This window comes from Eubalaena glacialis, chromosome 1 (assembly GCF_028564815.1).
Source record: "Eubalaena glacialis isolate mEubGla1 chromosome 1, mEubGla1.1.hap2.+ XY, whole genome shotgun sequence".
Lineage (NCBI taxonomy): Eukaryota > Metazoa > Chordata > Mammalia > Artiodactyla > Balaenidae > Eubalaena > Eubalaena glacialis.
In genome coordinates, this window is record NC_083716.1 from 65,813,557 (window position 1) to 65,830,655 (window position 17,099).

The 17,099-nt window shown below is 38.2% G+C and overlaps 1 protein-coding gene across 6 annotated transcripts in view; it reads right to left on the minus strand.

Annotated features, from left to right (window-relative positions):
- Positions 1-15,822, minus strand: part of CCAR1 (cell division cycle and apoptosis regulator 1) — a 51,995-nt gene extending 36,173 nt beyond the window's left edge. Inside the window, exons 1-5 of one of the 6 annotated variants that reach the window (XM_061181448.1) lie at positions 15,795-15,822; positions 14,249-14,374; positions 3,260-3,432; positions 2,802-2,846; positions 426-458 (exon numbers count right to left, since the gene is read on the minus strand). In XM_061181448.1, the coding sequence (XP_061037431.1) occupies positions 426-458; positions 2,802-2,846; positions 3,260-3,432; positions 14,249-14,374; positions 15,795-15,807 (390 nt within the window). In that variant the 5' untranslated portion in view covers positions 15,808-15,822. Of the gene's footprint in view, positions 1-425; positions 459-2,801; positions 2,847-3,259; positions 3,433-14,248; positions 14,375-15,446; positions 15,612-15,697; positions 15,772-15,794 lie in introns of those variants that run through there. The other 5 variants (XM_061181460.1, XM_061181464.1, XM_061181457.1 and 2 more) reach the window with 5 other exon arrangements.
- Positions 15,823-17,099: the final 1,277 nt, after the last annotated feature.

Consider the following 17,099-nt stretch of genomic DNA (forward strand, 5'->3'; position numbering starts at 1 on the left):
ATCAAACAGCATAAAAGAAAAAACAAAAACATGTTTTCCATCTTTATTTAACATTATATTGCTAAAACTATTATGTGAATCCAACAAATATTCATCTTTAAACCCTGAAAGAGGGACTTCCTTGGTGGTCCAGTGGTTAAGACTCTGTGCTCCCAATGCAGGGGGCCCAGGGTTCGATCCCTGGTCAGGAAACTAGATCCCATATGCCGCAACTAAGAGCCCGCATGCCGCAACTAAAGATCCCTCATGTCGCAATGAAGATACCGCACGCGGCATGTCGCAACTAAGACCTGGCACAGCCAGATAAATAAATAAAGAAATAAAAATTAAAAAAAAAACCCTGAAAGAAAACCTAGAATAGGAATAAAACTTTGGTCTACTTTTCATTCAGATATTCAAAAGAAATAAAGTAATGCCAAACTAACCTGTGTTAACAGGGTCTGCTGAGGTTGCTGCAACTAAAAACAGGAAAAACAAAAACAGGAAAGATAAAAGAATCAATCAGAACTGCTGTTTCACAGATGTTTCACAAAAGGAAAAATTCCTATTAAATAAGTACTTTATCTCTAATTAAGAAATATGTGAAAAGTAACAGAGGTCATTAAGTATAAGGTTTCCTACAACTATTTTTAATAACTGCAGACCTTAAATATAACTAACTCATTCAATAACGATAAAGAAATTTTTTTGTGTTATTTCAGAGGAATAACACCCACCAAAAAACACCACAAGTCCCTAGTGGGGTAAATTTCTACTTCTGCCCCATATTAATTACCATGCTACAGAAATGATTCAATATCATCCGTATGCTACCTGTATCAAAAATATTACTGGCTGTCCAATTCATATATATCCCCCTAAAATGAGAAGCAGTCCTTACAGTCAGACTTGCCAAAGGTATGGGGATCATAAAGGACCACACACTCTAACATATATAGTTTTTCTGGCAATAGCAAAGTATAACATTACCAGAAAGCAAAAGGAATTGGTGGAAAGGGGGAAATTTTAAAACTCTGTAACAGAAGTAAACTTTCTGAAGCCTCAGAACTGTGTTTGTATTAACCATCAGGAGGGTCTCCAAAGAAATACTTATCCCTGCTTGCTCCCTGTCATCCTTCAGCATTCTCGTCAAGCTGCCCAGCTTGGAGTTGTCTATCATGCACTAGTGTCCCATGGTTACAGCTAGAAGAGCAGGAATCTCCTGATGATGCTTAATGGCTTGAGGAAAAGGTCTTTTTTCCTACTGCCGAGGTAAGCAGTCTGAGGAGAACATGGGCATCATTTCTGTTTGTGGATATCCTGGTCACGGTAAGATTTGGACTTAGGTAAGATTTCCCTTGGGACATCCTTAATGCTTATCAGCTTCTAACTAGTGTTTTAAGCCCAATGGCAGAATCTGAAGATCACAGTTCTTCTGTTCATGACTTTTTATTCACTATGACTAATAAGCTTCCTAATAAATCCTTGCCAGACTTAAAAATAAGCTAGGAGAAAACAATCTATATGACATTCTAATTCAAAACACTCAGTTTACCTAGGTCGACATGTATTAAAGGTTAAATCTATCAAATTTCCATTTTTCTGTAAGTTAAGAATGGATGAATAATGGCATTTTTTTAGGACAAGAACATTTGAGTATTGCCATTTTCATGTGGTTCAAAATAAAACACAGGCTTTAATAATGTATTTCCTAACAGTACTAAAATAAGTCTAAGGGTATTTGAAAACAAGACAGCCAACTTGGACACCAATCTCTTATCAACTTTTTAGAAGTTTAAAGCAATTATTAGTGGGATACTATAATCTTCAGGGCAAATGAAATGCTTCTGAAACCCAAAAGGCAAGGACGAAATTGGGGCATGGATCTAGGAACAAGTGTTAATGGACTGAGAAGCCTCTTGTTTCTCCACAGTGTCTCTGGATCCAAGTTTTTGGTCCTTGTCTCTTGTATCCCCTTTTCCTCTCCTGACTGCTATACTTTCCTGAAGCTTCCTTAATGGCACTGAGAAGGGACGAAGACTACCTCTTAACCCTGGAAAACCTAGAATGGGTGCTTAGACTAGAACCTATCTAGATTTGAGCAAGTCAAACTCTTCTTTGCTTGATATGCTTCTCCTTGGGTTCACTCTGTTACCTCTTTCTACCATCACAGATATAATAACCCTTGAAGAATATGATTAGAGTATAAGCTTAGGGAAAAGGAGCCAAAGAAACTTTGTTTAGTCTAAGAAAGGAGTTTTCAAATTGTTCAAATGTGCCTTGGGAATAGGGGTGAGAACTACAAGGGGAGGCTTCCTCCCATTTTCAACACTATTTTTATATTTTATATATTAGGTTTCAATACACAATTTCATTAGGGGAAAAAAGGGCAGGGTTCCATTGCTTTAGATAAATAAAGGCTGAAAGCCAAAGGTCTGTCTACAGTTTAGCTTCAAATGGGAAAAAGGAGCTTTTCATTTCCACATGTGGTCCAGTACAGCACAGTAGGGCTAGAGGTTTCAAACAAGAGTACTGGGCCAAAGACTCATTGATAGAGTGATTCTTTCCAGATTATCTTCTGCATGCTTTCTTAGAAACATGTGACAAAGACTGGCTACTAGATGAGGATTTGAGTCTTCAGGACCTCTCTCCTGTCCTCCTCTCCCTTGGAGACATTCCTTTTTACCTACCACATTTCCTCCACCCCAAAAGAATTCAAATCACACATTAAGGCTACTGATGGGAAATAAAATCTACAAAAATTTAGTTGGAACAAATGACTTCTTAAAAATCAGTTTTTAACATGGAAAATATAAACTAACCTGCTGTTGCACACTATACAAGGCCTGCTGAGGTTGTGAATATTGCTGGAAAAAAGATTTTTTAAAGAAAAATATGGATATTAGTTTTAGTCATTCTCAAAAAGCCATATACATATATATATACATTCAAATACATAACCAGAATTAAACTAAAAAGAAATTTTCTGGAACATCTACACTTCATCTAAAATAAACAAAATAATGATTACTTATACTTTGGGATTCATCAAGAATGGAATTTTACTCAAATAATTAAGATACAAGAACTTAAGAATTTTGACTATGCAACTACATCTCTCTGTATGTCCTAGGCATAAAGAATTTTTATCACCAGAATAAAACAATAGGCATAACAGAACCCCACAACTATTCATTCTTTAAAATGTGAAGGTACCTACCCTAGCTACTCAGATTTGAAAGTTTTGTATGTCACATATTAAAACCCATTAAAGATTCACCTGTTGCAATGCAGCTGCTGCAGCTGCGGCTTGTTGCTGCAATGCTGCAGTTTGAGTTAACTGATAGTTTGCTGGGGTTTGTGTAGTAAGGCCTGCTGCTGCCAATGCAGTTTGCTGTGTGTAAATGGTAGGAGATGCTCCAAGGAGTGATGGCTGCTGAACACCCAATGCAGCTAAAATGAGATTAGAAAGGGGGGGAAAAAATCAAGATTATTTGGATCCTTTCAAGAAATTTTCAATGAGTGCTTAGTAATGCATTAGTCTGTCATTGCTTAGTAAAAACCTAAAGAAAAATTCTACTAATGCTCGTTGAATTTAAATGATTCATACCCCACCTCAGATTCCAATGGCTTTATATTAAATATATGCTCAAGTCATGATAGATATAAGAAAACAATCTATAAAATTGAACTACAGAATGAACCCAACCAACCTTACCTAGACCAAGTGGCTAAAGTACCCTTGAGAAATATTTTTAGTAAGAAAAGCAGAAAATAAATTATCTTATTTTACTAATCTAGAATGTATTATCTTCAAGCAGATTAGAATCATACATTAAGGACAGCGTTGCTGGAAGTGATCCACCCTTAAAACATCCTACTGGACAGAATTTTCATGTACTTCTACTCTATTAAAGAACTGTAAAACTAGGAAACAGACAATAGGAACAGTTTAAAAACACAAAGTTAAATAGCAGTCTAGCACTGCACTTCCCAAAACTGTATCTCCTAGAGTAATGACTAGCTCCCTGGGACATTGAAGTCTGGGAAAAAGGGGTTCAAGGTTTAAAAAGTTTAGAAGACAGTGAATTAAGCACATATTTTTACTGCAGGAATCCTCAGAACCTTTAATATGCCACTAAGCATTGTGAATCTCAAAGAAGCCGCCATAAAAGCAATATTTGCTCATGTAACACTCCATTTTCTGAAGCATCTTGCTTATATCTGAGAATAACTAAAAAAAATGCTGCTCTATAGCTACTAAGTTAATAACCCTATAGAAAGAACAATATTGTGCCTTACAGGAAAAGAATAGAAATCATTAATGAATTAACCAAAGCATCTAGTCTAGAATCTACCAGAAAATCTTTAGAAGTTTGAGGTTCATCATCAATCAGTTGTTTAAGAGTCCAGGTTAATTCTACTCAAAAGTAAAACAAACCAACAACAAACTTACGCAAAAACAAACAAATCCCAGAAATCAGGTTTGGAATTCATATAAATTACAAATTATCCCCTGCTAAAACACTGATTTTTAAAAATTAAAAAAGGTTGAGGGAAAAAAAAAAGAATCTAAGGTGGGGAAAAAAACCTACTGAATGTCCTGAACACACAATTCTAGACCCTTACAACATTAATCTCTTATTCCCTTATTTTTGTTTTTTAAATTTTTATTGGAGTATAGTTGCTTTACAATGGGTTAGTTTCTGCTGTACAGTAAAGTGAATCAGCTATACGTATACATATGTCCCCTCTTTTTTTGGATTTCCTTCCCATTTAGGTCACCACAGAGCATTGAGTAGAATTCTCTGAGCTACAGTAGGTTCTCATTAGTTACCTATTTTATACGTAGTAGTACATACATGTCAATCCCAATATCCCAATTCATCCCAATCCCCCTGCCCCGATATGTCTGTTCTCTACCTCTGTGTCTCTATTTCTGCTTTGCAAATAAGTTCATCTGTATCATTTTTCTAGATCTCTCTTGTTTTTAAGGTAAGTCAGAAAAACCAGGACTAACAAAGTTAATTTAAATAGAGAGAAGTGAGGAATGTCTTAACACCAATGTAAATTCAAAATGAAGTTAACTGCAGTGAGAATGGAGATAAAGGTACTGAAACTAGGGCACAGGTTCTAACCAGTAGTTCCTGTTAACCTTCTGAAATTGTATATAAAATTACAGACAAGAAAGTCCAAAGCTTTCATTAGATTTTCAAAAGGATAACAGACCCAAAAAAGGTTAAGAACTACTGTTTTAGGATAACAGAAGCAAAATTCTCTTGTAAACACAAGACAGGGAAAGAATCTAGGAAAAATTATTAGTATTTAAAATTCTTAGATTGGGATGTTCTGCACTTGACAAAGTAACATCTTGTGATTCAAGTATCATACCCGCACGCATCTCCTTCACCCACCTGAGCTCTGACCTCAGATCTGCTGGTACCAATTTCCAGAACACTGGAAAGTACTGATAGCTGCCACAGAAGGGCTCAGAGCTAATATCTCAGAAAGGGCTCTTTTTTTCCTACACAGCATTTAGTAAGTGGGATGATAGCTGATATCCACAATCTCTTTTCCACGGCTGACAGTCAATGTGATGAATTAGAAACTACAAAGCAGACTGATTGGTACTGAAAGGCTCAACTGCTAGGAGAACTTTATGGGAAGGAAATTGACATTCTAGTAGTTGCTGCACACTACTAGCTAGTTATTTCAAATTTTGTGAAATCACTGTGCATGTGGTTGTGGCTTTTACATGTCTGTATAATGTAGCTCTCTTTAAAGTCATTTACCTTTGCGATTTTAACCTCGATAAAGTACATTTCATTAAAATTTATTAATGCTCTTCTTTTTTGTGGCTATCTAAGAAGGTATCCTTGAATACCTGTTTATAGCATTCTCTACTCTTGTGAATTACTATAATCAATATTCTGTAAGATAATTCTATACTTACAAAGTACAAAGGTATGAATCTCTGACTTAATCTTTCTCTCTCCATAAGTAGCCTAACACTTATCAGTTGGAGATTTTTTTCCAATTACCCACATTGGAACAGTCTGTTCATTTATCTGTACCTGATTCAATATGACTGTTGAAGGTCTCATGGCCCATCTGAAACAGATACACTTATAACTATGTATCAATACTTCCACAGACAAACCTATGAAATGAGCCCTAAATGACCAAAGGCTACCAGAGGTGAATAAGTAAATCTAAGGGGTAAGTTTCCTTAAAGCTTTAAGGGCAAATGTAAAATATATTATTTTCTAAAATGTAAAATCAGTTTCATATGACTGAAGCATTCATTTTATGACATACTAGTAGTTATCATATACTGAATACCAGTGAACACACCATTAAAACACATAACAGAAACCTGTCCCCTGTCTGTTGTCCCTTGATCTTATCAAACTCACAAATTTAAAAATCCTTATTACCCTTATACCTATCTTTACTAAGATGGGTCATCCTTCTGAAATAATAAAATTCAAAACCTCATATATATATACACATATGCATAACTGAATCACTTTGCTGTACACTTGAAACTAACACAACACTGTAAATTAACTATACTTCAATTAAAAAAAAACTACTTAGAAGCAACCTTAGACTAAAAAACCAAAAAATCTCTGGGACTTCCCTGGTGGCGCAGTGGTTAAGAATCCGCCTGCTAATGCAGGGGACACGGTTCGAGCCCTGGTCCGGGAAGATCCCACGTGCTGCGGAGCAACTAAGCCTGTGCGCCACAACTACTGAGCCTGTGCTCTAGAGCCTGCATGCTGCAACTACTGAGCCCACACGCCTAGAGCCTGTACTCCGCAAGAAGGGAAGGCACCACAATGAGAAGCCCACGCACCAAAATGAAGAGTAACCCCTGCTCGCTGCAACCAGAGAAAGCCCACGCACAGCAACGAAGACCCAACGCAGCCAAAAATAAATAAATTTATATAAATACATAAAAAATAAAAATAAAATAAAAAAACAAAAAACCTCAAGCTAACCCAAGAAACTTCATTGTTTTCATCTTTTGCAAAATTTTTTTAAGGCACTGGTCAAGCAATGCTTTATCCTTCGAAATTTCCATGTATCAATATATGTTCAAAAGCAATCTTACACTGTATGGAAAGAAAAACAACATAAAGACGTGGGGGATTCTCTTTATAACTTGTGGATTTACTAAAACACGTATAAACCCAAGTTTTAAATCAAGTGAACAAGTCTCCTAAGTGTCATCTTCAACCCAACATCCTTCCTAAGAAGTGATCTTCAAAGATTAGATTTCACAGAAATTCAAAACTTTTGATGCCCTCATGCACAGATAACTTTCTTACAATCAGACAACTCACTGGTCAAGGCATTGCTGTTGCTTTTTTTTCTAAGCCCATAATGTACCCAAATAACTGGAAATACTCATTACCTTTTAAGAATTAGAAATTAAGGCATTAAGAATAAGAAATTAAGGGAGTCAAAGGTACAAACTTCCAGTTACAAAATAAATAAGTCACAGGCATATTAAAAAAAATTAAGGCACAAAATAGTATTTTAAATATAACATATTCTAAATGTTGTAATCTTCTATACTAACCTCACTGTTCAATACACTAGCCACCAGCCATATATGGCTATTTCAATTTAAATTAGTGAAAAGTAAATAAAATTAGAAATTCAGTCCCTCAGTCACATTAACCACATTTCAAGGGCTCAAGAGCTACATGTGGCTAGTGGCTACCATATTAGATAATGAAGACACAGAATATATTCATCATCACAGAAAATTCTACTTAGTGGCGATAACTGTTTTATAAAGAAGAGGCAAAGCCTTAAATAAGTCAGTGTTATATGGGAGTCTCTATAAAGACTAATAGCCTAGCAGACAACAGCTCTTCCACTCTCTTGAAGTCCCATGGAAGTGATGACTAGTGATCCTGGCCATAGTCTCTTCTAGCTACTACTCAAGTACGTTGGTCAACCCTCCCAGGAAGTTAAAGACACCATTTGTAATGTCATGATTTCTTCCATCCTTGAATGCCTCAGATATTTATCTAGTTTTCAACTCCATTTCTTTCAACGAGTTTTGTATCACCCAAAGTTAATATTCCAACTTTCAAGGTTACTTCCAATACATTTTCAGCTATAATAGACCAAAATTATTTCCCAGATCATAAAACACATAGTGCAAGAGAAGCCACAAATGCATAAACATGAGTTGCACACTCAACTAAGCATAGAGAGACGGGGCACTCACTGGTGTGTAGTTTGGTATGTTGATGCAGCTCTCACTGGATGAGAGCACAAACAAGGCATGCTCAGAGGATAAGGGAAAAAATATGTACTAACAATGAGCCTTAACAGATTTCTGTGCATTTTGTTTTTTTACTCTTAGAACAATGTTTTGGAGACAGTTTCTTGTTACATAGCACTAGTAGTGTTTAAAAAGAGTTAAGCCCACACCAGTAGCAATCTTCTTTTTGGCCATGCTGGCTTGCAGGATCTTAGTTCCCCTACCAGGGATCAAACCTGGGCCCTGGCAATGAAAGTGGGCAAAGCGCCGCATCCTAACCACTGGACAGCCAGGGAATTCCTGCAATCTTCTTTTTCTACCAAATGAGTTGAAATATCCAGCACTATCAAGAGATAACTAATGTAAGTATACATAGTACATCAGCTATTATTTGTTTGAAAAACATCATGAATCTTGCAGTTTAACAATTTGAGCTTCTGACTCAAGAGATAGGGGTTTTAAAAGACAACCACTGGGCCAGATTAAAGAGGTAGAAAAGATGAAGTCATATTTTATGGAAGCATCTTTAGTGTTCATCAACAGATGAATGGATAAAGAATATATGGGGTATACATATACAATAGAATACTCCTCAGCCATAAAAAAGAATGAAATCTTGCCATATGCAGCAATATGGATGGACTTGGAAGGCATTATGCGAAGTGAAGTAAGTCAGACAGAAGACAGACAAATACTGTACGATATCACTTATACGTGAAATCTAAAAAAATACAACAAACTAGTGATTATAACAAAAAAGCAGATTCACAGATACAGAGAACAAACTAGTGGTTACCAGAGGGGAGAAGGCAGGGATGGGTAAGATTGGGGTGGGGGAGTGGGAGGTACAAACTACTGAGTGTAAGATAAGCTAACAAGGACATATAGTACAGCACAATAAATATAGCCAATATTTTGTAATAACTTTAAATGAAGTGTGACCTTTAAAATTTGTACAGGGTAGACTTCCCTGGCAGTCTAGTGGTTAAGACTCCATGCTTCCAATGCAGGGGGTGCAGGTTCCATCCCTGGTCAGGGAACTAAGATCCCACGTGCTGCATGGTGCAGCCAAAAATAAATAAAATTTTTTAATTTAAAAAATAAAATAAAATTTGTATAGGGAATTCCCTGGCAGTCCAGGTTAGTACTCGGTGCTTTCATTGTCATGGGCCCGAGTTCGATCCCTGGTCAGGGAACTAAGATCCCTCAAGTCGCATGGCACAGCCAAAATAAATAAATTAACTAATAAAATAAAATAAAACTCGTATAAAACAATTTTAAATGAAGTCACATTTAAAACAATTGTATTAGTCTCAGTCACCTGTGTTAAAGTACTACATAGCACTATGATCTTAACTCCTGAACTGGTTCATTTTTTGTCTATAACCAGAATGTAGTCATCTTACAAATGGTCAAAGAAATGGGTGAGAAAATAGGTCTGAATTGGCTAAATCCACCCAAACATTTTAATACTGCTGCAATTATGTACATATACACATGCAAATATTTTGAGTCAAATATACTGAAGATACTCCTCTAAGTCACTATAATTAATCTAAGGAATATTTAAAGATTCAGTCAGTGATTTGCCAGCTCTCTCTCTCAATGTCCCTTTACACAACAGAAAATTGTTAAGCTTTCAAACCTAAAAGCTCTGGTCCCAATTATGACTGTCACTGAATATGTAACACAGCACTTCAGCTAGAAGATAGAAAAGAGGGTAAATATTTAAAAAGAAGTATTTCAGTGTAGGAGATATGAGAAATGAGGTTGGAATACAGAAAATCTTGAATACCATCTCAAGAAGTTTGAACTGTATTCTAAAAGTCCTTGAAGATATTTTTGAGGATGAATAAAAGAACAGAGTAATGGAAGAAACAATAAGCACAATTTTGAGGTCCTAACATTGGACTCTTCTGTGACCTTCTGTTGATAAACAAATTTCTTCACTTTTCTGGGCCTCAAATTCTTCATCTGTTAGAAAAACGAGTTGAGACAGAATCTAGTTCAGGGCCCATTCAGCTTTGGAAAATTCAGTAATTTAGATAGAAATTATGCTTTAGGAATATCACATCTGACAGACACACTGGATCTGAGGGAGAAATAATAAGCAGCATATCCAGTAAAAGAAGAAAGCAAATAAAAGCAGTTAGAACTTAATAAAGGATAATAAATATAGAGTATGACTAAGTGATAGATGGGGAAAAGAGTATCCTGACTTAAGTGAATGATTTACGGTAAGCATTACAGATTAGGATATAAAGCTTTGGGAAAGGTATGGAAGGGCCTGAAAGTTAGGTGAGAGACTTTGGCATAGGATCTGCAAGCAAGAGAAAGCTGATACAGTTATCCACATGTAAAGTGCAGAGGGCCTAAATGTAAAATAGAGGAATATATCTGAGGCATTTTCAAGGGGGAAAAAAGTCAAGGTTTGATATATGCTTGAATATGGGGAATAAAGGAAAAGAAAATTAAAGATGACAGACACGTAGAAATTACTCACTCCTTAATGGAACAGACTCAGCATTAAAATTAATCAGAAACAATTCAAATACTAATTCTGGACTTTACGACAGATTTCAGCAATAAAGTGCTAGTGTGCATGCTTTTACTGAAGTTTTTAATCTTATTTTAAATACGTCATCTGTGTGAATGCACTGAAATTTTCAAATCACTGTTAGCTGAGAATTTTCAGAGTTAGTACAAATGCAAGATAACCTTGCTAGAAAATGGAATAGCAAAGCCATTAACTGAACAAAACCACCTTAAGTTATATACAAAAAGGAAACAGTAGTAATTTTTTATATTGTTTTCAGGAGAAAATGAGTCAGATACATAGCCACAAAGATCAAAATATTTCATTTGAACTGAATTATTCAGTTAACCTTTTTCTGTTGCGTGATTATTTGATTTATGACATTGACCTCTGATACTAATATATCTGGCATGCATATATATATACTTTTTTTTAACTAGAATAAAACAGGTAGCTATACTATTACCCAGATTAAGTCCTTTTAATGCCCTTTGCTGAAATTTTTTCTCAAATTGTAGTTGAAGCTGCCAGGAGAAAACTTAAGGCGTTATATACTTAGGCTAAAATGTTCTCCACTGAAATGAGATGTAAATAAAACTATAAGGTTTTTAAGGTGTAAATAAAATTCTAATCGCCTTAGGGTTGAAAAAAATTCAACTTTAATAGAAATTAGCTTGGCTCTGAGAATCAACTCTAATAAGATAATGATTAGTCACAAAGACTTGAAAATGAAGGCTAGAAAATATTATAACAGGCTTTCAGGAAACAGCTCAAAATATAGCACCTAAAAATTAAATATTTTAATAAAAACATTGTCACTAGAGTTCCACTTAGAACCTACTCCAGGATTTTTGTAAGAAAACTAAGCACAGATGCTAACAAAACACTTGCCTAGTTACTTAAGTCATAATGTATCAATAAAATATCAGATTTTGAAAAACTGTGATTAATGACAGGCCCCAGAAAATCCATAAATAATTTCCTACCGCACAAATAGAAACGGTTGGGCTTCCATGGTGGTGCAGCAGTTAAGAATCCGCCTGCCAATGCAGGGGACACAGGTTCGACCCCTGGTCCAGGAAGATCCCACATGCCACAGCCCGTGTGCCACAACTAATGAGCCTGCGCTCCAGAGCCCGCGAGCCACAACTACTGAAGCCCATGTGCCTAGAGCCCGTGCTCCACAACAAGAGAAGACATGGCAATGAGAAGCCCGCGCACCACAACGAAGAGTAACCCCCGCTTGCTCCAACTAGAGAAAGCCCGTGCGCAGCAACAAGGACCCAACTCAGCAAAAAATAAATAAATTTATTAAAAAAAAAAAAAAAAAGAAACTGTTTACACAAATTCCGTCATTTACATTTGGAAACTTTATTGTCAAATATGGAAAAGGAGACCTATATTTACTACTGACTTTGACTAGTTTTTGAACCTTTGGTGTCTCCTTTGCTCAGTTTTAAAATGAAAACAAAGAGTATAGCGCACATTTAAGTAATTACAATACAAATGTTAAGAGCTACAGACAATAGAATTCCACCATAACAGCTATTCTACTGGAACAATACAGGTACGAAATTAAAACAAATTATATGCAGAAAAAAACATGTCAACATGCTTAGTTTACCAAAATACCAGTATACAGCACTCGTTTCTGGACACAAAGTAGCTGCTAATAATTCCTGTTTCAACAAAACTAAGTCATTGGGACTTTCCTGGTGGCGCAGTGGTTAAGAATCCTCCTGCCAATGCAGGAGACATGGGTTCGAGCCCTGCCCTGGGAAGATCCCATATGCCGCGGAGCAACTAAGCAAGTGTACCACAACTACTGAGCCTGCGCTCTATAGCCCGCGAGCCACAACTACTGAGCCCGAGTGCTGCAACTACTGAAGCCCACACGCCTAGAGCCCGTACTCCGCAACAAGAGAAGCCACCACAATGAGAAGCCCACACACCGCAACGAAGCGTAGCCCCCGCTCGCCGCAACTAGAGAAAGTCCGTGCACAGCAACGAAGACCCAATGCAGCCAAAAAATAAATAAATTAATAAATAAATAAATTTATAAAAAAAAACTAAGTCATTATCAGGTTCCCCACTATTTAACACAGAGGAGAAATACATGGATCTGAATTAACATAATCTTTAACTATTATTTCATATTATTTTCAGTTGTCTGCAGAAGTAACTGTTGATCATTTAACCCCTCAAATCAAGAGTAATTAAAATAAAAACCCTAATGTACCCATTTCCTTAAAGAGAAAGGTCACCGGGACTTCCCTGGTGGCACAGTGGTTAAGAATCCGCCTGCCAATGCAGAGGACACTGGTTTGAGGCCTGGTCCAGGAAGATCCCACATGCCGCGGAGCAAATAAGCCCGTGCGACACATCTACTGAGCCTGCACTCTAGAGCCCGCAAGCCACAACTACTGAAGCCCGTGTGCCTAGAGCCCGTGCTCCGCAACAAGAGAAGCCACCACAATGAGACGCCCGCACACCACAACGAAGAGTAGCCCCTGCTTGCCACAACTAGAGAAAGTCTGTGCGCAGCAACGAAGACCCAACGCAGCCAAAAATTAATTAATTAATTAATTTTTTAAAAAAGAGAAAGGTCACCTATATAACAAGATAATCATGTCCATCATACTTAGAACACCGAAATTAGACGATCACATTGTCTCTGCAACTGACCTCAAATAACAAAATTTTAAGTAAAATGCAGCAAAGAACTAGTATCAGGTATGTCATAAATAAAAATATATTCAAATTAACAGAATAAGGTGAAACTTTTCTGGGTACTCAAAGAAACCCAAAATTTCATTCTGTAAACTCCTAAGGAAACTTGCTTTAATTTTTCAAACCATAAGTCAAGAAACAGTAAAAAAAAAAAAAAAAAAAAAAAAAAAAAAAGTCTTCCTACGAGCAATGGGAATATTGAAATTTCAAGCACTTTCAATGACATATTTTGTTACTTTATTTTGAAAATGACTTTTTGTTGACTTTATTTTGAAAATGTAAATATTCATTTGCTCCTTTTACATCTATTTATCATTTTCCTTTGCTTGATAAATTCTTTAGAGCTGGTGTTTCTACTTTAAATTCAAATAATTGAAAACCAGTCATGTATAGTTTTTATATAGTATGGATTAATACATTTATTTTAAAATATAACTTATGAATACTGACACCTTAACATGACAAATGAGGAACCTCTAACATAATTAAACCAATTAATCAATTTAATGTTTGAAAAACTATATATAACTGTCCAAACTGCTGTGTAAAACAGATATTTTGCTAGTCGGTCCATGAATTTTTAAAAGAAGCTTCACAGATAAGCTTAAAACATACAGCATTTGCAAACTTTTTTACAATATTATGCATAGCCTAATTCACATAGTTATATCTCCAACCCGACATACATCTACAGTACACGTGTTCAGAAGAAGCCTGACCTGGCTGAGATACCGCAGTGGCTGTAAACTGAGTAGCCCATGGCGGATTCTTCTGTCCTCCAAACTGAGCCATGATAAAAGGGGGAGGGAGAAAACCTTCACTTGTTTGTCTTCTATAGCAGCGATCTATTAAGAAAGGATCCACAGGTTAAAGTTCAACCAAACTACAAATATCACAAAAGTATTATTTTAAAGAAATGTTCAATTTGTCAAGGACATCTTCGTAGGCCAAGTATAAATAACAAGGGGCATATGAACGTCCGATATGCAGCAAAAACATTTCACATCAAGTAGTTCACCAAAAGTACCCAATTTCAATATATGACATTTGGGGTACACTTACAAGAAAGGCACTTCCTTCTGCGACTACAAACTGTCACATTTAAAGAGAAGACCATCTGTTGTTTTCTATCCAATTCTTAACAATAAAAAGTACACAGCCTTACGTTCAAAAGAAATATAGCCTGCGTGTTTCTTTTGGCAATGAGCTGGGTACTGAAAGTGGAGAAACCAATAACGGAAGCTGGGACGAGACACCGAATAAAGGGATTCAAGAATATCTTTTAAATAACGAACATCTCCTTACTTTCTAGAGCAGGGAAGGAACTGGGGGGCTCCTTTTCTCTCCTCTCCCTCGAGGGGAAAGACAGTTGAAATAACGGATGCCCCTTAAAGAACCATCGCGAAGACCCCCTCCCCCCAAAATCAAGCCAGAAGAGGCGAAGATCTCAGCCCGCGCACTCCCTTTCCCCCCACTCCTCGGAGGAGCCAGAGCTCTGCCATCCATCTTCCTCCAGCCCTAGCTCCTCGGGGGCCGCACACCAGGGGAGGCGGAATCCTCCGTCCCACGAGACTAGGCGAACGCCAAGAGGGGGATACCGAGAGCCCTGACCCCCTTAAGCCCCCGGCGGAGCGGAGAAGGCCTCCATCCCCCAAAAGCCGTGCCGCCGTGAGCGGCCCCGACGTCCCGGACCGCAGCCCAGGAGGCTAAAGCCTCAGCGGCTCGAGAGCTAGGGACGGCGGTCAGCAGTCCCTTCGAGCCCGCCAGGCCGAGGCTGAGGCTGATGGTCGCCGGGGACACCCGAGGGGCCGCCGGAAAAAAGCGAGGCGGTGGGGGAGGGGCCGGCCGCGCGGGGCCTGCTCCGACCCGCACAAAAGGGACCGTGTCCCTCCCGTCCGAGTCCCACGAGAGCCCCACCGTCGCCGGCCTACGGACGCCGTGCTACCAAAACGGTCGCTCTCAGCCCTTCCGCGGATCCGCCTGGACGTTAAGAACTCTGGCTCAGCCGCCGGCCGCTCCAACCGCGAGGACCAGACCTTCACCTGAATCCGGTCCCGGCTAACACCGAAGCCATTTCAAACCCGTCAGCCTTACGCGCATGCGCCAACTTCCCCCTTTTCCTCCGCGCCTCTCCCCTCCTCCCCTTCTCTCCGAGGAACGGCGCTTACGGGCCTGCGTTCTACGTGCGCGCTTCCCAGCAAGCCTTCAAGGCGCTCACCCCTCGTACTACGCAGCTAGAACTAGAGCGCGCCTAAAAAGGGTTACCTTGGCCTCGCATAATAATGAGGCTGTGTCTCTGCGCAAGCTCAAAGGAAAAGGCTTGCCTGAGTGTGGGAAGGAAAAGAATCGGCAGTCACGTGATCCGATAAGCCTTCCGCCATTTTGTGTGTTTTCGCTTTTTTTTTTTTTTTTTTTGGTACAAGTATTTGGAAGAATGGATATATCCAGTGGCATCTGCTAACTTTTTTAAAAAATTGAGATGAAATTCACTTAACATATAATTCACTGCTCTAAGTATTTTATGTTGTACAATTCAGGGGCTTTTAGTATCTTCATACGAAAAGCAACCACCATCGCCTCCTCCCTTGAGACAAACCCCTACCCATTAAACAGTCACTGCTTAATCCCTGCTCCTTCCAGCCCCAGGTAGCCGCTAATCGGCTTTCTCTCTATGGACTTACCTGTCCTAGACATTTCATATTAATAGAATCATACAACATACGGCCTTTCGTGGCTAGCTTTTGTACTTTCCTATATTGTGTCCCAAGGTTCATGTTGTAGCAGGCATCAGTACTTCATTCGATTTTATAGCTAAAATGATTACTTTTAATGGATAATACCACATTTTGTTTATCCATTTGTCAGTTGATCTTTTGGGTTGTCTCCACTTTGGGGCTATTATGAATAATGCTGCTATGAACATTCATATACAAGTATTTGTTTGAACTCCTGTTTTCAATTCTCTTGGGGTTTATACCTAGGAGTGGAATTCTGGGTTACCTGGTAAATTCTATACTTAACTTTTTGAGGAACTGCGAACCTGTTTTCACAGTGACTACACCAGTTTACATTCCCAGGGTTAACAACATAAAGTATCCATTCTATGAATATGGAATATCTTTCCATTTATTTAGGTCTTTTTAAATTTCTTTCAACATGTATTACGTATTGAATTTCTCACATCTCTTTTTCCTGGCCACACCACAGTCTGTGGGATCTTAGTTCCCAGATGAGGGATTGAACTGGCCCTGCCAGTGGAAGCCTAGAGTTGTAACCACTGGACCGCCAGGGAATTCCCCCCAAGAACTGTTTTTAAAAGATTACTGTTTTAAAAGATCACTCATGGGACTTGGCCCAGGTTTGGTCCCTGGTCAGGGAACTAGATCCCACATGCTGCAACTAAGAGTTCACATGCTGAAACTAAAGATCCCACACACGGCAACGCAGATCGTGCATGTTGCAACTAAGACCCTGATGCAGACAAATAAATTTTTAAAATATTTATTTGGTTTGCGGCACGCAGGCTCCTTAGTTGCAGCATGCATGTGGGATCTAGTTCCCTGATCAGGG